Source organism: Saimiri boliviensis, chromosome 1 (assembly GCF_048565385.1).
Source record: "Saimiri boliviensis isolate mSaiBol1 chromosome 1, mSaiBol1.pri, whole genome shotgun sequence".
NCBI classification, from domain to species: domain Eukaryota; kingdom Metazoa; phylum Chordata; class Mammalia; order Primates; family Cebidae; genus Saimiri; species Saimiri boliviensis.
This window is the reverse complement of record NC_133449.1, coordinates 162,694,364-162,719,696: the sequence shown is the minus strand read 5'-3', so window position 1 is coordinate 162,719,696 and position 25,333 is coordinate 162,694,364. Positions and strand designations below refer to the sequence as shown.

General features: G+C 39.0%; 1 protein-coding gene across 4 annotated transcripts in view; it reads right to left on the bottom strand.

Annotated features, from left to right (window-relative positions):
• JAKMIP2 (janus kinase and microtubule interacting protein 2) overlaps window positions 1-25,333 on the bottom strand; it is a 196,419-nt gene that overhangs the window by 27,898 nt on the left and 143,188 nt on the right. For all 4 annotated transcript variants that reach the window (XM_010344514.3, XM_074379647.1, XM_010344515.3 and 1 more), the window contains 8 exons: window positions 22,786-22,884; window positions 21,463-21,561; window positions 19,409-19,462; window positions 18,453-18,518; window positions 12,667-12,735; window positions 9,224-9,301; window positions 6,447-6,650; window positions 577-642 (listed from right to left, as the gene is read on the bottom strand). In XM_010344514.3, the coding sequence (XP_010342816.1) occupies window positions 577-642; window positions 6,447-6,650; window positions 9,224-9,301; window positions 12,667-12,735; window positions 18,453-18,518; window positions 19,409-19,462; window positions 21,463-21,561; window positions 22,786-22,884 (735 nt within the window). The remainder of the gene's footprint in view (window positions 1-576; window positions 643-6,446; window positions 6,651-9,223; window positions 9,302-12,666; window positions 12,736-18,452; window positions 18,519-19,408; window positions 19,463-21,462; window positions 21,562-22,785; window positions 22,885-25,333) is intronic.

Below are 25,333 nucleotides of genomic sequence, written 5' to 3'. Positions count from 1 at the left end.
CCCCACACACATTTCCAAGTGCCCTCTGTAAGAGCCACAATGTTATGCCACTCAAAAACACCGGCTGACTTGGAGGAAGCAGCCACTCTTTCAGATCACTGGGGAAGTAGCAGGACAACACAATTATCATGTAACAATCCAAGTTTCTAACTCATTGGTGAGGTGAAACTGCAGCACAATGAGGAAAGGTCTTTTTATGAATGATAATGGGAAAGATTTAAAAAGGTGTTAAAAGATTTTTTTTTTTTTTAAAAAAAAAGGAAAATAGAGTAATAAAACACAGAAGAAACTTTTGGAAAGGAAATGAAATTGAGGAAGGGGAAACTAAGGAAAGAAAACACAGGAAAAAATAAGAAAGCAACACAAAAGACAAACATTTGAAGGTCAGGTTACTGATGAGAGACTTTGCTGGCATTCTGGTGCCTGACTGAAGGTGAGGGCTAGGTTTCCTGTAACTACACCTGCCTCTGCAAAACACACAATAACTGAGAAACCAGAAAGAAAATACAGTGAGCAAAATCAATATTACTTTGTGATTAAACAAAGAATAAGATAGTTATTGAACTTGACAGATACCTTTTCTTCTAAGTCCTTTATTTGTCTTTTCTGGATGTCTGTTTTATCTTCTAAGTCACGAATTCTCTGAAGAAAGAAAAAAGAGAAAGCATCAGTGGGTGTTCAGTTGTGTGAAAAAAATCATTCACCAAACTAAAACACGAAACTCCCTATGCAAACATGAATATTTGTACAAGCAGCTGGAAATATCACATGTATGTTTTTCCCTACCCAAAACTGTGTTGTATGTTGCATAAATTATCTATGCTTCTGGTAAAAATCATTATTATTGATTATCTTTTCAAAAAATATTTGCCACCCTTTCGACTGGGCCTACCCCTGTAGACCCCTTCCTAGTGAGGTATAGGTCCCACCCCACTGGCACTGGGTTTGGCAAACAGACTTGTTTTGGCCAGTGGAATGTGAGTTGGTATAGGATGTGGGAATATCAAATTCTTGTAGAGGGGGCAGTATGTCCCAGAACTAGAGAGCAAGAAATAAGCTTTGTTAGGATCCATTTGGATTGAGATTTTGGTTGTTTCTTTCCACATTAAAGACAGCTGAGGCTGAATCACATAGATGTAAACAATCTAATAGTTCTTTCTTAACCTTTTTTCCTAACCCAATTTCAACCCTGGTTTAAGATAGAATTTTCTCACAAAACGGAATTGGTCAATTCTCATAAAACAAAGTAGAGGTTACACATCAACAAACATTCCCAGGCGGGAACTGATAAATTAGGGAAAAAACAGAAGAGCATACCAAACATAACACAAGCCATCCTAAAAACTGTCTTTAAACTTACCTCTCAATTATGTAACCAAATTCCACTAATTTAAACACTGAAGACTTGAAATCAACATTACATAACAATTATTTACAAGTAAAATTAAGTCTTCACATTTATATCAGCAGTCTAAAGGCTTTTGGTGCTCATGTACATGGTTATACCATGCAGGCTTCTGATTTAATACCTCTGTTGGGAATAATTAGAAAATAGAGAAATGGAGTCCATGAAAAAAACACTAGAAGCCAAATGGGATGATAATATAGAAAGAGAGGTTTTTATAATGCAATAGTAGGAGAATAAAAAGGCACTTAGAACAAAGGATACTTGAACTTGGAAATCATGTCTCCTTCTCTTTAAAACAGTGGATCTCAACTATTTATTTCTTCCTGACCCCACCAGGGACATTTGGCAGTTCTGCATATTTTTTTTTCAGGTTAATTTCTGTGTTTATTTATTTTAAGTTGTGTAATTCAGTGGCTAATTTAGTATATTCACAAAATTGTGCAGCCATCACCACTATCTAAATATGTTGACACTTTTGCATTGTCACGACTGGGAGTGTGTGCATCTAGCATCTACCGAGTAGAAGCCAGGAATGCTACTAAACACCCTGGAAGGCACAGAACAGCCACCTCTCCCCCTGAAAAAGAAAAAAGAATTATCTGCTTCAAAATTTCAGTAGTGCTGAGATTGAGAAACTCTGCTTTAAAGTAAGGGAGCTAAGGTTTGTGCAACAAGAGATGGTATGTTTTGGTCAGAGTGAGAACATAAAGGTTAACCTTGAAATTATGCCATCAAGAATGCTGGAGAAAGGATGGGACTGGAATGTTGATGGTATGTGTATACATGTGTGATGTGTGTGCTAGTGTATAGTTCCATAGTGCTGTCAATGCTCCATAGCTACACAGTAAAGAATACATTTGCTAGATATTTCCACCTTGAGTGTGCAAGTAATTTCTTGGCATGTCTGCTGGATGTGGAGGCAAGTAGTATATGGAAAAAATCATGAATATGTAAAATTACTGCAGTATCTATTCCTCTGTCACATCTATGCTTGTTGGGCACCTCCTTACATGCTCATGACTGTGCTGAATGTAATGTACAATCCAAATAAGGTACCAATTAGTTCCCGATTTGAAAGAACCATCAGATCCAGATGGGATGACAAAATTAAACAGTAAAGGAAAACAATGGGAAAAGCTGAATAACTTTACCACCCATCTCCAATTCCTAGTACAGTGTTTACCATGAAGAAGCTGTCCATACATATTTTTTAGTTAAGTAAATGTGTTACGCTACATCATATAATGTATGCTTGATTTCTTTTTGCTTCCCCTCCCTTTGCCATCCATCCAACAAGCTTGTTGGACTCAAACATTCCTTTTCTACCACTTCTTTTTATCTCTACTGCTACCGAGTTCACCAAGTCATTGTCTTCCCTCATCAGGACTGGGTGGCACCTTCTACTTGCTCTTCCTGCCTCTTATTTTGACCAGCCTACATCATCTATAGCAGGCATTGTGAACTCTCAGAATGTAAAAATGATCTCCGTGGTTCCCTGAGTTTAAGCAGGTGAGAAGGAAAGAAGGAAGAGTTAGCTGAGTGGTACTCATAATACAACACAAACTCCTGCAAGGCCCCATGTGATGTGGCCCTTTATTAGGTCTTCAGCGTCACCTCCTATCAATCTCACCCTGGCTCTGTGTGCTCCTGACATTCTAGACTTTGCTCTGTTCCTTGACTATTCCAAACTTATTCCCGTGATAGGAACTTCTTGTCCCTGTCTTCTGGGACACTTGGCCAAGATCTTTGTGTGGCTCATTTCTTGGATCTTAGGTATCTTCAGAGAGGCCTTCTCTGACCAGCCAGCCTAAAGTGGCCAATCCTACTCCAAACCTCACACACAAATTGTATACGTCTCTGCATAGCACTTACTGGCACTCTCAGAAATTGCCTCAGTCATTGTTCATTCGTGCTGTGGCTCTGTCCTTGTCCCTCTGTGAGATAGATGAGTGTAGTGATCTGTATGTCATTGCTTACCGTCACACTCCCAACACCTGGTACACAGCAGGCCCTCAATAAATGGTTGTGAATGAGTGCATAACAAAATATAGAAGGTAGATTTCTTGAGCAGTATGTGGTTCATTTTTCAATTTTCATCAGGGAGAAGATCATGAATGGGTTAGACCTTAAACTGGGACTGGAGAAATGAGAACACTTGGACCAATTGCAACGGAAACTAAAGGATACTTTAAGGTGAACAATCATGCAAACAAAGGCTTAGAGGTGGAAAATCACAGTGCAATTGGGACCAGGACATTTTTAATGAGTGGAGAAGAAAGTATGCTCTGGGGTTGGGTCAAATCTGGTTTTTGTGGGAGGGGTACTCAGCTACTGAAGGACCTGAAGAGACCTGTGTAAGACTCAACTCAACTGGAAATTGGGATCATGGAGGATTTGGGGCAACAATGTACCATGAGGAAAAGTAAGGTCTGTGGTGAGACGTGTGGTGGATTGAAAAGAGGAGATCTAGAACTAGGTCCCCATGGTACCTGCATGTGCTTTTTAAAATGCCATTTATTATGATATATCATAATCATTTTTCTTTGTGTGAATCTTTTTTATGTCCATTTATGGGTCCTACATTTTGTGAAGGCAGGGTCCACAGTGAATTCTCTATGTCTAACATGGTATCTAGCACCAAGGAAACATTTAAAGGTTTGACTGAATAGATGCGTAGATGGTGGAGTCAAATTCACATAAGAACATTTGGCAGTACCTGGAAGCTGGTGCAATAATGAAAAGTCCTGCACATTCCTGGGGTGACAAGTATGAACAGAATGGACCAGTATCAAAAACATTTCAGGGGAAATTCCAGTTTAATGTGGTGCTATATTAGTCCTTACAGGGAAAGAACAGAGAAGACTCCAGTGTTTCTAGCTGGGGTGATTTGAGATATGGTAATTCTACTGACTAAGACAGGCAGATGGGGAGAGAGAAGAGAAGCAAAGATAAGAACGCATGAGTTAACTCTTAAACATTCAAGCAGAAGTGTCTAATAAATGGTTAGTGATATACTTTAGAAGTTAGAATGTATTACTTAGTTATATATGAAAGGGCCTGGCCAGCCGGGCGCGGTGGCTCAAGCCTGTAATCCCAGCACTTTGGGAGGCCGAGGCGGGTGGATCACGAGGTCGAGAGATCGAGACCATCCTGGTCAACATGGTGAAACCCCGTCTCTACTAAAAGTGCAAAAAATCAGCTGGGCATGGTGGCGCGTGCCTGTAATCCCAGCTACTCAGGAGGCTGAGGCAGGAGAATTGCCTGAACCCAGGAGGCGGAGGTTGCAGTGAGCCGAGATCGCTCCATTGCACTCCAGCCTGGGTAACAAGAGCGAAACTCCGTCTCAAAAAAAAAAAAAAAAAAAAGGTCCTGGCCAATATTTTCTGGAATAATTCTATGAAACTCAGCTATTGATTAAAAGGGAAGAAGAAGAGTAAGAAATAACTTGGAAAGGCATATGCTAATGAGCATTTGTTTAGGGGAAGGATGGAAAATGTCAATGAAAACTGAGGTTCAGAAATGTAGTGTACTATTGGCAATACTGGATAACTTAAACAAAACCAACCCGTTCAGGAGTGAAGTATCTTAAATAAATGGTTAAAGAAACACTCAAATAGAATAAAGTTTTTATCATAAATAAATTTAGATAACAATTAGTCCATCTTAAAAGAGGACACTTCTGTGTTTCCATGACATAACTTCCAATTTGTTGGAAGTAATTATATGCTATTGCAGCACAAGAAATTTGTACAGAGGACACTTTGTCCCCTGCTAGAAGAAAAGAATGCATGAAGTAATGCAATGATGCCATAGAGTCTATTATTAAAGACTGTAAGAAGTCTTTCCAAGAGTCAAAATACAACCTTTGTGATGGAATCTGAAGGAGCATTAATAGGAACATGTATGTATTTAACATCTCTGGGACACATGGCTTCAGAATTCTCTGCCTACTTGGGTAATCTGTTAGCCTGTAAAATCCACAAAGCTCCTGGCTGCGTCTGAAGTGTGCTAAGTGTCATGTCCCCCATGAATTGTTTTTATTGGCATTATAGAAGAACCCCTGCTTCTTTTCCACTCACCTTGATCACTGATGACCACATGATTCTTACTGCCTAACATACCACCTGGATTTTGTACCAGTTGCTTCTTACAGCTTCTGAGGATTGAATACTTATAACCTAACACTTGTAATTCTGGAATCCTTATGGAATCTGTCTCAGCCCTCAACAGACAAGCTATGGCACGAATAAAGAGTTGCAATTAAAAATTTTAGCTGGAAATTAGTATTGGGTGCCTATATTGAGTCTTGCTGGACTAGATGAATCATGTAAGTCATAGTCAGTATAGTACAGTGGTTAGACACACTGGCCTTGGAGTCCAGCAGATCTAGGCTGTTATCCTGATTGTTGCTTGCCATCTGGGATGTCTTGGGAAAATCATTTAGGCATTCTTATCTTCAGTATTGTTATCTCCAAAATTGAGATAAAAAAATACTTACCTCATAGGGCTACTATGAAGATGAAATGAAATAATGTAAGTAGAACCCTTAGTTACTGACACACAGCAAATGTCCGTAAGTAAATGGCAGCTGCCAGGCTTTGTTGGTGGTGAGGTTTGTAATGTGAACGGCCCTTGTTCTCTTTTACACTATTCACATTATTTCATCAGGTTAGGCTGTGAACTGGAGTGAGCAATAAATGGGAAGCACTATTTTGGTCCTGGAATGTGTCCTGCGTCCCTGCATAAGTCAGATAATCAGACTCCAGGAAATTCAAAGGGCATTTCATGACAATGTAGTTCTAAAAATAGTAGCAGTATGCAATCCTTCTGAAAAGCCAATTTTCTCAAGAATGAATTATTGCAAAACTGTCATTTTGTGTGCGCATGAAGGTGGAAAACAATGGTTATTTATTGTAGTCTCTGAAAATAATTTGTATCTCCTGGGCTTCTCCATACCCTTACTCAATACAGTGTCCTTAGTACTAAGTCTCATTTGCTTAGTACTAACCCTACACAGAGACAGTGACTCAGTCCTCACCTGATGGGCTTGCTGTAAGAGCTCCATTCTTTCCTGAAGAATCTGACAGTCATACTCTCTGCTCTTCCTCAGCATTTGCCGCCGTAACTTTTCTACTGCCGTCCTCAGCTCCTCTTGCTGTTTTTCACTTAATAATTCACCAAACTTGATAACAGTTTCTTGCTGCAGAGCATTGTACAAAGTAGCTTCTAGTTCCTGGATTCTCTGGCAAATAGAATTAGAAAAATCTAACTTCGGAACTTGGCATTTATATGTGGTGTGGGAGTGTATGCTATGTATATATATGTGTATGGCTGTCAACTTTGGTCTTATAGGATCTTAGCAAGAAAATAATTTCAAAGCTTCTCTAGCCTAATTACACTTCTGAAAATCCCTTTTTATGAGATTCCGTAAGGCTCATCTAGCCAATCCATGAACTTCTCTAGTGAGGGAATATTTGTTCCTTCTTTGGACCCTGTTCAATCTATATACTTTCCCTTTTCAGAAAACCCTCACTTTGTTATAATAACTGTACTTCATATCCTAAAGTGTAGCTGAGAATAAGTGTGTTCTCACTTCTACTTGACAGCTCTGGCTGAGTGCGGTGGCTCAAGCCTGTAATCCCAGCACTTCGGGAGGCTGAGGTGGGCAGATCATCTGAGGTCAGGAGTTTGAAAACAGCCTGGCCAACATGGTGAAACCCCGTTTCTATTAAAAATACAAAAATGTAGCCAGGCATGGTGGCACACGCCTGTAATCCCAGCTACTCAGGAGGCTGAGGCAGGAGAATTGCTTGAACCCGGGAGGCGGATGTTGCAGTGAGCGCCATTGCACTCCGAACTGGGCAACAAGAGTGAAACTTCACCTCAAAAAAAAAAAAAAAAAAAAAAAAAAGACAGCTCTTCAGATATTTAAAGCTATCTACCATGGTAGCCACACTTCTAGAAATAAATAGTCTAAGTTAGGACAAAATACTGAAATGGAGATATATTTTATGCACAAAATACTGCTCCTGTTCTATTAATACATGACAAACGTCTGGTACTTAAAGATGGCTTTATGGTCTCCATATTTTTTCTTGAAATAAAATTGAGAAATAAAATCCAAAAATGACCTGCAGTTTTGGAATTGGTCTGTTTTTAAATTCTCTGAGATTTATGGCTGCTCTCATTATAATATTTCTCTGAGTCTTTCTTTTTTGTAGATGAAGAATTTGCTACCTCTTATATCTGTTTCTTTCTTCTTTCTTTTTTGATAAGCTTTAGATAAAAGTTGCTATAATCTACAATCTTATCCTTTCTAAGTTTGACAGAAGTGACCTGACATGCTTTGGTGAGAGATAGTTTCCTAGCTCTTGTCCTGGGCTAAGCAGTTGTCATCTTTTTAAGGATAAATATGGTTTTCTGAATAAGTACTTAATAGTCTTGGGAGCCACATAAACCTACAACTTAATTTTGTACAGGTAGAAGAGGCAAGGGTGAAAGGTGGAAGTGAAGCAAAAATCACTTTCTTCTCTGTCTCTAGTTAGCAACGAATGCTCATTCTCTTCTTTCGCCATCAAACAATGCTCAGAATCTCTTATTCATTTTGGAATGCAAAGACAAGTTCATCTTTGTTACAAGCAGGGATTAAGTGCTTCACTCTATCCGCAAAGTTGACTCAGGCTGTTTCCAGGAAAGCATTATGAAAACCTCTGCTAGGAATTCTTTGAAATATTCCTCTAGTTTGCTCTTTTTCTTTTGATTCATAACCATGAATTAAGGGAGGGTGGAGCATAAGGAGAGAATAAATGTGAGTTGTAGTTCAGTATGAAGAATTGTGTAATAGGAATTTGGTAGAGAGGAATGGATCACATGTGCTCCTTACTCATCATAATCTGTGGGAGACAAAAAGGCACAGCCGATTTTCCATGGAAGCCTCAGTCGCTGTGGCTGGATTATAGTAGTTAAGGTCACAGGATCTGGAGTCAGATCTACACACTGCCCATTTATCAACTTGGGCAAAGTTCTTATATTCTCTAAATCTTACCGTCCTCATTTGTAAGATATGAATAATCATCTTGCCTATACCTCACAGGGTTGTTGTAAGAGATAAATGAATTAAAAATACTCATAACAAACATTAAATACATTATTATTCCACCACTAGATCAGACTCCTAAATGACTGTATTTCATTTAATAAAATTTCTCCTTAATTTACACTGCCATCCCATCTGTTCTTCCCTTAAATATTATCTAACAACTTACATTTAATTGTTTTTTATTTGTTTTGTTTGAGACAGGGTCTTGCTCTGTTACCCAGGCTGGAGTACAGTGGCACCATCACAGCTCAGTGCAGACTTGATCTCCCAGGCTCAATGGATCCTCCTTCCTCAGCCTCCTGAGTGGCTGCGACTACAAGGTGCATTCCACCATGCCTGGCTTATTTTTGTATTTTTTGTTTGTTTTTGGAGGTACAGGGTTTCACCACGTTGCTCATGCTGGTCTTGAACTCCTGGGTTCAAGGGATCTGCTCACCTTAGCTTCCCAAAAATCCTGAGATTATAGGCATTAGGCACCACGCCTGTCCTCTTAATTGTTAAAAAATGAAGTATAATTAACTATTTATTAGATATTATAAGAATATCATAAGAGCTACGAATGTCTTTCTTCTAATATTAGAACTCAAAACCATAAATAAATGAACTGTATGTTGTGATCTATTCAATTACCTAGCATAGAAAATTAAATAGGATACTTTGTTCCACAGTACATAACTGTAAATACTCTGTGTGTCTCTATCGCTCGTTGTACCTACCATATATGCTTGGTCAAGAGCTTGTTTTCTGTAGTCTAGTTCTTCCTCCAGATAGCCTTTTATTTTGCAGAATTGTTCCTGTAACAAAGGATCATATTGATAGAGCCAGCTTAGTTAATTAGAAAATGACATACAAAGTGTACTGATTAATGTTTTCTCTAATTCTACCATAAGACAAATCACTAGTATTTGTAGAGTCATAAATTTTATCTGTTAGGCAAATAATTTGATTATTGCAGTTTCACACAAGAAATGTGAAAATCAATGGAAAACAGCATAAAAGATACAATGAAAAATCCATGTAGAATGCGCTAAAAGGTTTTCAAACTGAGAGTATGTGATTAAGTATAGATTTTGACTAGTGTTTAATAATGTCTGTGTAAATATATTATAATAAATTTTTTTAAGAATGTGATAAAATGTAACACAGCCAGGTTGCATAGTAAACAAGTTTAACTTACTCAAATTCATGTGTGTACAATCAGCAAACACAAGGACAAAAATAGCAATTTAAAGAGTAGGAGTGATTCCACCCACACTGCCACTTAATGAGTGGGTGTCTGCTTTAGCTACAAAGCCAGTGTGGGCTGGGAAACGTAAATCCGATGCTCCCTCTCTTGTTCTCAGTTTCTATGTGTTTCTCATATTATGAGCATCTTGCCATTAGCACTTAAAACTGTATCTTTGTGTACCACATAGTCTCAAGCACAAGTCAATTGTCTCTTTTTTTTTATTTATAAAAAACTTAAATTTAATTTACTTTTTTATTTTAAAGACGGGGTTTCACCATGTTGGTCAGGCTGGTCTTGAACTCCCAACCTCAGGTGATCTGCCCGCCTTGGCCTCCAAAGTGCTTGGATTACAGGTGTGAGCCACCGCGCCCGGCTGCATCAATTGTCTCTTTGGGTGCTTAACTGAAGGAACAAAGACCTCTTCCAACTCTGAAGAAAATCTCAATAGTGTTGACTTTTGAGAGAACATGTATCTGTATGCAGTAATCTTGGTGTTGACGTTGCTGGTGATTGCTGAATTCCAGCACTAGAACAGTGCCTGATACAGGCTAATTGTTCAATTAATATTTGTGCATTTAAAGAGCTTTTAAGGGTAATTTTGGAAACAAAGTGCTCATTTGGAAATCTTTTTTGGCCAAATATAAAAATCAAATAAAATAACAAACTGTTCTTTTTATATGCTTTGACATTAGAGCCTAATCTCTCAGTAAAATGTAAGCACTGTATAAAATATAAGCAAATGATTTATAAACTATAATATGCTACACAAATGCAAGCTGTTTTTTTTTTTTTTTTTTTTTTTAGGATTCCTTGACCCAATAGTAATTCACTCGTGTTTTCTAGTTAATGATAACATTAATGATATCTTGTTATACATTTATTTCTTCTTTTTTGAGATGGAGATATGCTCTTTTTGCCCAGGCTGGAGTGCAATAGTGTGATCTCAGCTCGCTGCAACTTCCATCTCCTGAGTTCAAGTGATTCTCCTGCCTCAGCCTCCTGACTAGCGATTACTGGCATGCATTACCACGCCCTGTAATTCTGTATTTTTAGTAGAGATGGGGTTTCTCCATGTTGGTCAGGCTGGTCTGAAACTCCTCAAGTGATCTGCCCGCCTCAGCCTCCCAGAATGCTGGGATTACAGGTGTGAGCCACTGTGCCCAGCTGAATCTTGTTATAAATTTCTATGCATTGCGGTAAGTTAACACTAACCAATTTTTAGACTTGGTGAGTGAAAGGAAACTTGCTGAATTGTGGTAAAATGCACGTAACATTTACAACCTTACTCATTTTTAACCCGGTTTTAAGTGTACAATTCAGAAGTACAAAGTGTATTCACATTGTTATGCAACCAATGTACAGCATTTATCATGTTGCAAAACTGAAACTATACGAATTAAACAACAGCGCTATGTTTCCTCTTCTCACCTCCTGGCAACCACAGTCTACTGTCTGTTTCTAAGTTTGATTAATCTAGAACCTCACATGAGTGAATTCATATAGTATTTATCATTCTGTGACTAGCTTATTTTACTTAACATAGTATCCTGAAAGTACATCCATATTGTAACCTGTATCAAAACTTCCATCTTTTTGAAGGCTAAATAATATTCCATGATATGTATACTGTACCTTTTGTTGATCTGTTCACCTATTGATGGACATTTGTGTTACTTCTACCTTTTGGCTATTGTGAATACTGTTGCTATGAACATGGTGTATAAGTATCTCTTCCAGACTCTGGTTTCAATTCTTTTGGATACACACCCAGAAGTGTGATTGCTGAACCATATAGTAATTCTATTTTGATTTTTTTTGAGCAATCACCATACTATTTTTCATAGTAGATATGCAAGTTTTGCATTCCCATCAATAGTGAAGAAGGGGTTGAATTTCCCTTTCTCTTTGCCAATACTTGTTTTATCTTTTTGATTTTGGGAACACAGAGTCTTCCTCTGTTGTCCAGGCTGGAATGCAGTGATACGAAAATAGCTCACTGCAGCCTCCCTGTCCTGGGCTCAAATGATCCTATTGCCTCACTGCACCCGCCACCCACGCCTCACCGAGTAGCTGGGACCACACATACTTACCATTATGCCTGCTAATTATTTTTTGGGTTTTGCAGAGATGGGTTCTCACTATGTTGCCCAGGCTGGGCTCAAACTCTTGCGTTCAAGCACTCTTCCTGCCTTAACGTCCCAAACTGCTGGGCTTTTTTCTAGTTTTTTTTTTTTTTTTTTTTTTTTTTTTTTTTTTTTTAGCTATTCTAATGGATGTAAGGTGGCTTAGGGATTTTTAAAATCAGAGTTACACCCTCTATTTCTGTGGTTTTTATTTGTTAATTAAATACAGTGGAAAAATTACTTAGCCTAAGAAAGAAAACATACGAAAATTCAATTTTCTTCAGCATTAGTTTTGGATATTTTTTTGAAAAGCTAACACTTTTGGGGGAGAATATAGCTTGAAATTGCTTGGTACTCCTGGTAATTCTTTTCCATGATCTGTACATAAAATAATGGAAAGATGACAAACTTTCATCAGTGTCAGATAAAACTGGTAGAGGCAATGTTAATTTTCATTTTGCCTTGTAAACTTTTCTTAATTTTTACAATACCTCATCTTTTTTTTTTTTTTTTGAGACGGAGTTTCGCTCTTGTTACCCAGGCTGGAGTGCAATGGCTCACCGCAACCTCCGCCTCCTGGGTTCAGACAATTCTCCTGCCTCAGCCTCCTGAGTAGCTGGGATTACAGGCACGCGCCACCATGCCCAGCTAATTTTTTGTATTTTTAGTAGAGATGGGGTTTCACCATGTTGACCAGGATGGTCTCGATCTCTTGACCTCGTGATCCACCCGCCTCGGCCTCCCAAAGTGCTGGGATTACAGGCGTGAGCCACCGCGCCCGACTACAATACGTCATCTTTGTACTTACCATGTCACTTTCCAGTTCCATCATTTTCTGGTGTAGGGCAGCCTCCGCTCCTTCAATCTGCTGGATCCACTAAGGAGTTAACAAGACAAAAGTGTTTGGCATGACTGATTGACACGGTGTATATCTGTGTGCCCCCCTGAGGTGCTCAGTCCCTTCCCCTTGTATCTCAGGCAGCAGACTGAGAACTGAATCAAAAACAACACATTTTTATTTCATAGTTCAGAAGCAGACTACGGTCTTCCTTGTATTCATCCATTCACCCATTCAACAAATGCATTTATGGATGACTGGCAAGTATCAGGTGCTGTACCAAGTCCTAGGGCTGCAATGGTGAACAAGAGCAACAAGACTTCTGCCCCTACTGGAGAATACCATGGGAGTCTTTCTCGTAAGTGTTAATTGCACCAGGGTCCAAAGAATGGGGAAAGGACTGGGAAAAAATGAAGCAGTTCCAAGTAGAAGGGACATCATGTCCGTTAGCTCTGTTGTTGCAGGAAGCAGGATTAGAGAAAGAAGGCCAGGTACACTGGAGAATTGGGACAATGGGAATTTTTCAGTACATAAAAATGATTACAGGCTGGGTGTAGTGGCTCATGCCTGTAATCCTAGCATTTTGGGAGGCCAAGGTGAGTGGATCACAAGGTCAAGAGACTGAGGCCATCCTGGCCAACATGGTGAAGCACTGTATCTACTAAAAAATACAAAAATTAGCTGGGAATGGTAGCACACGCTTGTAGTCTCAGCTACTCAGGAGGCTGAGGCAGGAGAATTGCTTGAACCCAGGAGGTGGAGGTTGCAGTGAGCTGAGATTGTGCCACTGCACTCTAGTCTGGTGACAAAGTGAGACTTTGTCTCAAAAAACAAAACAAAACAAAACAAAACAAAAACCTGATTACAGCAGAGTGGGGAGGAATTATTTTTGTTAAGTGGAGGTATTATAAATCACATAAAAACTTATCTTTCCCAGTATCCAGAATATATATTTATGTTAGCATTGATAAACACCCTGAATGCAGACTTCGAATAATATGAAGTGACCTTACCATAAACATTTTTAAACAGAAAAAATTATTATAATGAATCTCTATCAAGTTAAATGCCAGCTTATATTTTAGGGAAGCAATTGGGCATAATAAGTAAGTAAGTAGGTTCTAAAGGCAGACTACCTTGGCCATAATTTCAGTTCTAGCTTTTCATGGGTGGGTGGCATAGAAAGGTTACCTGATTTCTCTAAGTCTCAAGTTTCTTGTGTGTCAAAAAAGATTAATAATAATGTAAATATTAAGGAAATAAATAACATGAGTCACTATCCATCGTGTATTGCATGTACTAGTGATATCTCACTACCATGTATTTCTTTTTTCTTTTTCTTTCTTTTTTTGAGATAGAGTCTTGCTCTGTTGCCCAAACTGGAGTGCAATGGCACGATCTCCGCTCACTGCAACCTCGGCCTCCCAGGTTCAAGTGATTCTCCTGTCTCAGCCTCCTGAGTAGCTGGGATTATAGGTGCACACCACCATGCCTCGCTACTTTCTTTGTATTTTTAGTAGAGACGAGGTTTCATTGTGTCCCCCAGGCTGGTCTCAAACTCCTGAGCTCAGGCAATCCACCTGCTTTGACCGCCCAAAGTGCCAGGATTACAGGTGTGAGGCACTGCACCCGGCCCCAGACATTTTTTTTTTTTTTTTAGTTTACCTGTGATAAATTATGCAGCGCAGTGAGCATTTCTCCATGCATTGCAGCCTTGATACTTACAAGGGGATGCCATGTTCAACCACTCTTTGGCTGTGGGGAACATGGTGAAAGAAAAAAAAGCATGCTGAGACTGGAGAGGTGCTAATCCCTCAGTTCTTTGTGCAGACACATAGCTTCCCCTTGAAATAAATTGCAGCCAGTCATGGGTATTGTGTAAATAGACTCATATTGCAATTGTATCCATCCAAAATCCTTCATCTTGCTTGCTGCCCATTTGTTGTCAAAAAACGTATTTTTAAAAATTAGCCGGGCGCGGTGGCTCACGCCTGTAATCCCAGCACTTTGGGAGGCCGAGGCGGGTGGATCATGAGGTCAAGAGATCGAGACCATCCTGGTCAACATGGTGAAACCCCGTCTCTACTAAAAATACAAAAAGTTAGCTGGGCATGGTGGTGCGTGCCTGTAATCCCAGCTACTCAGGAGGCTGAGGCAGGAGAATTGCCTGAACCCAGGAGGCGGAGGTTGCGGTGAGCCGAGATCGCGCCATTGCACTCCAGCCTGGGTAACAAGAGCGAAACTCCGTCTCAAAAAAAAAAAAAAAAAAAAAAATTATGTTTTTGTACTGTGAACTAAAGTCATTAAATCATGAGCATTACATACAGATTTGTTTGTTGGTTGCTGTTCCTTCCTACTTGTGTAATCCAGGACAAGTCACTGAATATCCCAAGCCTTGGTTTCCTCATGTAGAAAATAAAAACAATCGTACTTCAATGTACATTATTTGGGTGGTGGATACACTAAGAGCCAAGACTTCACCACTACACAATGTATCTTTGCAATAAAAGTACACTTGTACTCCTTAAATTTATACAAATTAAAAAACGGTGGTACCTGTAGAATGGTTGTAAGGAACGGTGGTGGGATAATGTATTTAACGGCATTTGGTGCAGTATCTAGCCCCAAATATATTCTTACTCAAGGTCACTGCCATTATTTTTAATGCAAAATGACATTTGGGTTTGCTTGTTGGAATTTTGTCTAGGCTCAAACTCTGACTAAAGATCATACTTGCATATAATAGAGTGCTGTTCATATTGATCATCTCAAAAATTCATTGTTGATGTTTGGAATTACTTGGAAGTAGAAACTAATTATCTGTAAATCCCACAGACTGGAGGTAACGCTAATCTGTGCATTGCAAAAGTCTGCACAAAAGGCAGTTGAACAGACCGTGAGCACTCCAGGGCAGACTTGCATCTCGTTCATCTGGTTTCTAGCTTTCTACCGCAAAGCTAAGTACAGCGTCATCACCCTGTATTTGTTCAACTGAAACTTATACCTGTCTTGCAAAAAAGGTAAGCAGAGGCATGGGCTAATTTGCCACAGCTCTGATAGCCCAGCTCCCATGGGGTCTATAAAGCCTATTTCCTGCAGGAAGGAGTTTGGTGCAAGAGTTAACATCATGGACTTTAGAACCAGACTACATGGGTATGAATCCTGACTCCATCAACTTCAAGCTCTGTGACCTTAGGCAGTTTCCTACCTTTTTTGTGCTTCGGATTCCTTGTGTGAAATAAAGGTCACAATAGTACCTGGTCTTCAGCAGTTAGACAGTGCCTATCTCAAAAGGAGCACAGCACAAATGTTGGTTCTGATTAGTACCGTTGTACTGCACCCACACAGGGCAGGGGGCAGAAGACATTTCTCCCATCAGTCTCCGTAAATGTGAGACACACAAGGCTATATCTCTTTTCTTTCACCTCCTCAGTGCTCATCTTCCATAGAATCAGCCTATGTTTTGTAGGTAGTCCTAAACCAAGGAGATTTTTTCTTTCAGTAAAGAACTGTGGCCCTTCATGATTCCAACTGCATGAGGCTCTCTGGCTGTCATGGCCAGATAATAGCAGCACCGGGGGCACGGACTGTTTCTTTCATCGTTGTTGTCATTCAGTTGTCTGTGAGCATTCACGAATTCACTTTACTCCTTTGGTTAACATGTATTCATCACGTAGTATATGTGCTGGACTGGTGTGAATAGCTAGGGCAAAAAACAGGGGGTGGGGGAGTGGGGAGACACAACTATTTGCCCTCATGGGCCTTAGAGTCTAGTGGTAGTTAGATGGGGAGATATGACAAATGCAGTGGACAGTGCAATGCAATTGTTAAAAGCCACGGGAGCAGAAGCACAGGCCACTGTGGGAACATACAGTGGGAACACCTAAGGGGGCTTGGGTGAATAGTCAGGCTTCCTTACGTGTGGAAAGGTCTGATGATTAAGATTTAGGGCCAGGCGCAGTGGCTCACGCCTGTAATCCCAGCACTTTGGGAGGCCAAGGCGGGTGGATCACGAGGTCAAGAGATCGAGACCTGGTTAACATGGTGAAACCCCGTCTCTACTAAAAATACAAAAAATTAGCTGGGCATGGTGGCGCATGCCTGTAATCCCAGCTACTCAGGAGGCTGAGGCAGGAGAATTGCCTGAACCCAGGAGGTGGAGGTTGTGGTGAGTTGAGACCACGCCATTGTACTCCAGCCTGGGTAACAAGAGCGAAACTCGGTCTCAAAAAAAAAAAAAAAAAAAAAAAAAAAACCAGAAAGAAAAAAAAGAAAAGATTTAGCCAGGCAGAGGTAGAAAGGCAAGATGGGAATATCCTTCCAGGTAGAAAGAGCAGTGTAAAGGACCAAGAGTGGAGAATGGAGAGACAGAGAGAGAATGGAGAGAGAGAAAAGGGAGGGGAGACACTAGAGAAATAGATAGATAAGGCTCAAATCCCAGAGGATCTTTGTGCCAAATTCTAAATTTGGACCTTCTGTTAGAGATCATGCAGCATTATTAATTTGTTGGGGAAAGATTAGAGAAAGTGATCAGTTCTGTAATTAAATTGTAAAGGAAGTAAGTTTTTTTTAAAAGAAGAAATCCCAGCTTTCATGTTACTTCACATGTAAATACTTCAATATATATCTCTAACAGATAAGGCCTTTCTGTTTAAAAAAAAAAAAACCCACAAGGTTATTTGTATACTTTACAAAATCAACATTAATGACTTTTGTCATCTGATACCCAGTCCACATTAAATTTCTCCAGTTGTCAACAAAATGTTCTTTTTAAAAAACACCTGGTTTGCTTAAATTAGGATCCAAAAGAGAACCATTTCAATTATTCTTAAGTGTCTTTTTATTTCATAGCTATACTTCTTTGTTCTCCCTATTTTTTCTTTATGTCATTCTTTTGTTTGAGTAACTAAACCGTCATGTGACCTGTAGAAGTCCCTCATTTCAGATTGGATAAAGCTGACTGCGTGCTCTCATGTTATCCAAACCATGTGCACATGACTCTCAACAATTTACTGGTACTTTTTTTTTTTTCAAAGGAGATAGAGTCTCACTATGTTGCTCAGGCTGAAGTACAGTGGCTACTCACGGGCGTGATCACAGCACATTACAGTCCCAAACTCCTAGACTCAAGTGAGCCTCCTCCCTCAGCCTCCTAAGTAGCTAGAAATAAAGGCACATGCCACCCCACCAGGCTTTGTGCCTTGATTTGCAAAGTACTCTGAATAGACCAATTTATCTGGCCATTTACCAGGTTTAGACACAAGATGGAGCCAGAGCACACTCGGTGTTGATTTTCTCCTGACAGTCTGTCAAGCTTTCTGAATGAGACAGCAATGAGCCACTACTAAGCCACGGGATCAGTTGGAAGCAATTGGTATGTACACACTCGAGGAAAAGTCTATGACAAAGGCAATGCGCCAGTTTACCACCGCCCCACGAAACTCTCCCTTGTTGGCTTCCCAGCTTTGTAAGGATTGTGCAAATAATGTAATCCAGAACGTTTTCTGTTTTTAAAGAATTATACATATTTTTAAGGAATTTCAAAGCAAAAATTATTCACCCACCCCAAATCAGTGTACAGAGTTTTCTTTTGGGTGTTCTCATTTTATCTGGGTTGTACTACCCTTAAAAATAAAATGTGTATTACGTATTCGCACACAAAGTCATGTGCAGAGGGAATGCCCTTCACACCCTGTCATGCTCTTTCAGTATTAAGCCAGACTGAGATGATTTGAAATGTTTGTACAACTCATTACCTTCTCTGCCAGGGACAGCACAGTGCTGGCCTGAATGATAGCCACTTGTTCTTCATTTCTTAAATTCTGTAAAAAATAAGAAAGGTCATAAGCTGAAGATACTGATACTATTTTACCCTAAAGAAGATACTGTCTGACTGCCTGCCTCAGAACATAGGGTATAAGCCTGTATAGAACCTTAATAAATTCCTATTCAGTTAAGTAATAATTCTTAACAAAGAGATAATCAAAACCCGAAAGAAGTATATTAAATGTGATTTTAAAAAATATCTCCTTAACACCGACTTGATTCCATGTCACTGGAGGCATACTTTATTAATAGTCATGTTATGAGAAAAACAGAAACCAAAATGGAGTAAAGAACAGTCTCTTTGTAGTAGTTTTGATGTAATTTTACTAATTCTGTTCTCTCCTTTGATATTTTTTCAAGGGAAAAACAGCGACTCCTTCAACCTACAAGCACCATTCACCTAGTATCATAATAAATGGTCCTCCCACTGTCTTAATGTGCCTTGACTCTGTCTGGAAGGTGTTTTTAGAAAGAAAATGGATTATAGCTTTCTGGTCCATTTTTATGGAGCCTCCCACAACCCTGGTATTTGGCAGCATTTGCAAATGCATGACTGATTAATTTCACACTGGATGCCTTTGAGCCAGAGTCAGACAGTAATTAGCTTTAGTCACTAGAGATGTGGTCGGCATTCAAACCTGAAACCTGCCTGTGAAAAGCACTTTACCAGGTCTCATTTCTGCTAATACTTTCCAGAGATCCTTACGACCCTTTAGCCAAGTTGTTTGATAAACAAACAATTGTAGATTCTTCCCAAGGAGCAACATCCTTAAGTGAGCGTGGCATCTCACTTGCTCTGACTTTACACATGATGCATTGTTAAGTATTTCTTGCCTCTGTTTGGGAAATTCATATCTATCCTATGCTTAATCAATTCTTTACTTACCCCATTATCACCCAAGATATCAAGCTGCTTTATGAGATCAGGGATGTTCACATCCTGCAAAATCAAGCAGAAACTGATGTCAAAGACAAATGTGGCCTACTATCCCATCACTGCTTGAACACAAAGTTAGAGGAACACATTTTAGGGCCTGAGCTTCCTTGGCATGTTTTCAATCTGGCACACCTACTTTTAAGTTTCAGTTTTGCCTCTTACATGCTGTGTGAACTTGGGCCAGGTACCTAACAGATCATTCTTAATTTTGCTAGTTGCAAAATGGAGATAATGAATAGCTACTTCATAGGCTGAACTGATCTTCAGGATAAAGAGACTATGTATGAAAGAGTCTAGCATGTAGTAAGGACTTGGAATATTCTCATTAACATTCTTCTCATGACTGCCAAACCTCTTTTTTTTTTTCAATTATGATAACTTTCAGGTATAAAATAGTAATAGGTAATAAATATAAAGAATCAACCAATATCATTCTAATCAGCAAAATTCTGACCTGATTGAATTTTGACTGCCATGTAGAAAACTATAGTGCAGTCCCCCCGCTTTTTTAAGCTAGCTTGCATTGATTTCACCTGTTTTATTTTTACCCTGTTCCTGAGTCAGTCTGAAGCAGCTGAACTCCATTTGAAAGAGTTCACTGGGGGCCGGATGCGGTGGCTCACGCCTATAATCCCAGCACTTTGGGAGGCCGAGGCGGGTGGATCACGAGGTCAAGAGATCGAGACCATCCTGGTCAACATGGTGAAACCCCGTCTCTACTAAAAATACAAAAAATTAGCTGGGCATGGTGGTGCGTGCCTGTAATCCCAGCTACTCAGGAGGCTGAGGCAAGAGAATTGCCTGAACCCAGGAGGCGGAGGTTGCGGTGAGCCGAGATCGCGCCATTGCACTCCAGCCTGGGCAACAAGAGCGAAACTCCGTCTCAATAAATAAATAAATAAATAAATAAGGAAGAGTTCATTTGATTAAGCTGTTTGTGATTTATCTGAGAAAAAAAGCACCAAAGGAAAAGGCAAAGTAAATTGTTTTCATTTAATTACAGTGAAATTAAAAAAAAAAATTGCTTTGGTTTACAAATTACCATGCTGCCCAGGAAGGCCAGAAATTTAAACACCAGGACAATGGTTTAAGATGGAAGACAAGGAAGCACAATTTTACTCCCCAAGTTCTTTCCCACTTTTTACCTTATTAGTACCACATTGTCCTCTTCATCATGTTCGAACAGCAGTACAGTAGAGCCCTACCGCCAGGAAAGTACTAGCTCAATCTCATGAGCAGAGAGTAAGCAATGGAAGCAAGTCTATTTGGCAGCTCAGAATGGGAGCAGGGAGGGCCATGCAGAAGGTAAGGAGAGACCAGAAATAGCAGGCAGCATCTCAGCTTTACCCAAGGAACAATATTCACAATGTGATTTTACTACGCTTAAGGACAATACATTTCCCCAGGGACAGAGCCACCTCAATTCAACTCTGATGTTTAAAATGTATCCAGTAGCACTAAAAAGAGAATTATATTCTATTTAATATGCAACCTGTTATAAACCCTAAGCCCTTCCAAAAGAGGAATCCTCCCTAAATTAAATGCATCAAAAGAGATGGTGGACTAGATGACTTCAGAGCCTCTTGTAACTTGGCAATTCAATGATTCTGAATTCCATAGCACACCTAGAATGGCTCCACAAAGGGAATCAAACTTTTTAATCTGGCACACTTGAAATGTATTTCTTGAAGCATTAAACTGATTTCACATTTCTCCCAGGTAATTAAGGCTAATTTTGATTCCACATTTTTATTTGTATGATGCTGTTCTAAATAATCATGGATGCCTGTGTTTTTTACTGTTATCATTTATACATCTGTCACCACATTAAAAAAATTCTATTAATTTTCTAGTAGATGTGACTATTTTCAATTACTACATAGTTTGTATCAAAATGATAACATCCAGTGACTAAAAGACAAAACAGTCATGAGCAACCTCCCCTTTTCCAATTCTCAGTTTTTCTAATTTCTAAAAACATAAAAAATTCAATATCTGCCTACCTTAACACCTTCTTTCATACAGTAGATCTGTAGAGCACTCACACCATCGGAGAACGGGTGAATTTGGAGATTAAATGGAGGGGATCGTCTCTCTCTCTCCTGAAATTCAGTGAAGAATATGTGGAAATTAAAAAAAAAAAACTGATTAAACACTAACCAGTGGTCTCTTTATGCTATTTCAACAGTTTGTTAATGTAATTTGGCAAAAAGAAAAAAAATTGAAACTCAAGATGTTCATGATTAAATGTAATGGAAAAAACTGACGAGTCAACTAAGAGACTGAGAAGAATTTACAGACGATGTCATCCATTCTTGCAAATTTTTTGATCAGGGAAACACAGGAAGTGGAGCTCCAGTTTATGTATGAATATTTAGAGGTTTCAAATATCCTACTGCGGTCTTGCCATGAAGTTTTATGGCCCCTAACAGCCTTTTGCATATTCAATCTATTCAAGCTTTAAAGTAAGATACGTGGGCGACAAAATAATGACTTTTCCTCACTGAAGCCTACTATCCCCTAACTTTATCCAGACCTAATTTGAAATAACCTCTAGAAGAAATAACTGGCAAAATAACAGAAGTCAAATGGGAGTTTTTCTTATACCTTTATATATCAACATACACTGAACCAGATCCTAGGTCAGATTTTGCAGGATACACTAAAAATCTCATGTTTCTATGTTTTACTTTCAAAATAAAAAGCAACACCTTTGAAATTCAGTCAGATTAACAAAGACATTTTCTAATATGACCTGAAGTTTGGTCTTTATTAATCTGACCTGAAATTTGGTCAGATTAATATTTCTAAGACGAGTTACCTTGATTCTTAGCCTTTTTTTTTTCCAGAAATGCATTAGAGACTAAAACATTTACTTATAAATTCACATTTACCTACAGAATATTTTAATATATAGCACATTTTGAAAAATAATTCTTAAGTAATGTGTATTAACGAGTCAAAATTCAATGAAAGATGGACATGAGTATTTAAAAACAATGAAATATTGAGGATGCTTGAAATCTATGATTTAACTTATTTTAAATTATTTATTAGTCTTGTTTATAAAGATAGTAGTGTAGAAATGCACAGTATCTAAGCAGACAGTTTGGAGTTGCATCAAGGCTTCACCACTTACTAGTTACAGGACTTAAGCAAATCACTTAATCTCAGTTGCCTCTGCTATGTCATTTTGAGGGTGATTGTGAGGTCCAATGAGAGTATGAATCTGAAATGCTTAACTCAGCCTCTAATTCCTCAATATGCTCAGTGCATGCTAATCATTATGATTATTTTTATTATCATCATCATCATCATTTCCTTACTTCTAGCTCTAGGTTTCGAAACTCCAGCAGCTCATTCTGGTCTCTGGCGTCCTGTAGTTCCTGTTGTAACCGGTGATTTTCTGCCTCCTGTTTTTCTATCTGATAAAGTAAATCCTGAAGTTAGGTAAGCATTGCAAAAGGCACCTACAACTTTGCAAAGCAAGCATGAATAGTGTTCGATTTATTCATTGAATAAGTCTTTCAGACCATGAAAAAAATTCCCAAGTAGATGTGAATAAAATAAGTCTTTGGCTTTCCTTCTAGTTATCCTTCAGTTGAGTTTTTGAGTCATAGAGAAAAATGCCAGAAGACATCTCTGTTCCTTGAAATTAAAATCTAGGAATTCTGTGAATAGTGAATCTGAGAATACTCATTTTGCCCTTGTGGTGGGTCAGAGACAGTCTACTGGAACCAAATTTAATGGTATACATAAGCGGGATGGATACTTTTCATTTCTTGAGTTATATTTGTTACAGAATTTTTTTTAAAAAAGCTCTCGTCATATACAAAACTTTGTTGAATTTCAATTACTACAGAAGAAAGCCAGCTCTTTAACACTGAATTCAAAAACTTTAATAATCAGATTACCACCTAGCTTTCCAGTTTAAAGTATTATCACTGTCATCGCTGTACAAACACACTCACACATGATCACGCAAACACTAGAATCTAGAAAATGTGGCCTACCCAATGAACTGACTGCTCCAGGAACTCTGTATCTATTCATCTCTGCCTGAAGATGACTTACCTCATCTCCTTTTCTATGTGAGAAAATTCGATACTTCTTTAAACACCTTAAAGCTAAGCTCTTAAACATAGAGCTTAAACAAGCTCTGCTATCTGTAGAGCCTTCCCTAGTCAACCCATTCAGAATTGACACCTCTCCTTTTATTTTCCTCTAGACTTTCTTTCTTTTCTTTCTTTCTTTCTTTCTTTCTTTTTTTTTTTTTTTTTTTTTTTTTTTGAGATGGAGTCTCGCTCTTGTAGCCCAGGCTGGAGTCCAATGGCACGATCATGGCTCACTGTAACCTCCGCCTCCTAGGCTCAAGCAATTCTCCTGCCTCAGCCTCCCAAGTAGCTGGGATTACAGGTGCCCGCCACGATGTCTGGCTAATGTTTTGTATTTTTAGTAGAGATGGGGTTTCACCATTTTGGTCAGGCTGGTCTTGAACTCCTGACCTCAGGTGATCCACCCACCTCGACCTCCCAAAGTGCTGGGATTACAGGGGTGAGCCACTGCACCTGGCCTTCCTCTAGGCTTTCTTATAGGACCTCTTGTATAACTTGAGAAAGCATGGATTTCAGTTAGCTATGTACAAATTCACCTTCCCTTGTAGACAGGGTTCATGTCTGAGTCATCTTTCGATTTTAAGGGATCAGAAAATCTTTATGAGTACAGCGGATTTGGGCTTCCCTTCATATTAGCTGTGTGGGTGGGCATTACATACAGTAAATATTTAAAATCTTGAATTTAAAAATACAAACCCAGGGCCTTTTTAACATAGGATGAATCTTACTTTCCCAAATACATACATTTGAAGTTCAATATTTAGGTTCATTGTCATTTTTGCCATCCCTTTATTCTTAGAAGCCTGTGCTTAAAATTTCCCCTTTATCCCAAAGAGATTAAGATTAATGGAAATAAGATAGAAGACATAATGGGAATCTTTTTATTTTATGATAAAGCAATACCGTAACACTTGTATTTCTGGACATCTTTGAAACTATTAGGAAAAGGAAGGGAAGTAGTGAGAAATTATATGATATTAATTAATGTAGTCAAGTTTTCTACCCCTGATATTTGTGGCCTAGTAAACTTTCACAAGTTGGTAGAAGTTCACTTAGATTACAAAGGAGATTCTACTTTCTAGAATCTTCTACTGAATCAGTGGTGGAGTATTTGGGAAGATTGCTGGTTCTGGTGGAACAATTAGATCAGTGGTTTGCAGATTGTAATTCATAGACCAGGACCAATGTCAACAAAGTTTCTTTATAGGGCCCCTCAACCTTCCCGAAAACACCAGTTCTCAATTTTTGAATACCTGCCTACTCTGTATACGGCATATACATCACCTGTACATCGATGTGATGTACACATCAGCTCTGTCTCACAGCATGCAAAATATGAGATAGGATGTCTTCACTTTGCCACACTAGAGGGGAAGTAGGATAAGCATCTTTTTCTTCCTTCTCATGCTTACCAGCCAAGACATTATGGTTAATTTTTATTACTTGTCAAGGATAAGAAATATTCATAGAAACAATTCTAAAATAATTTCTGTATAACTTTGGATTGACCTACACAATTATTTTTCCCTTACACAATTGGGCTTTCAAATTCTTTGTCAAACATAATATAAGATTGTTTTGTAATTTAAATTAGCCAGGTTTGGTGGCACATGCCTGTAATCCCAGATACTTGGGAGGCTGAGGCAGGAGAATTGCTTGAACACAGGAGGTGGAGGTTGTGGTGAGCCGAGGTTGTGCCATCGCACTCTAGCCTGGGCAACAAGTGTGAAACTCCGTCTAAAAAAAAAATTATTTTGTA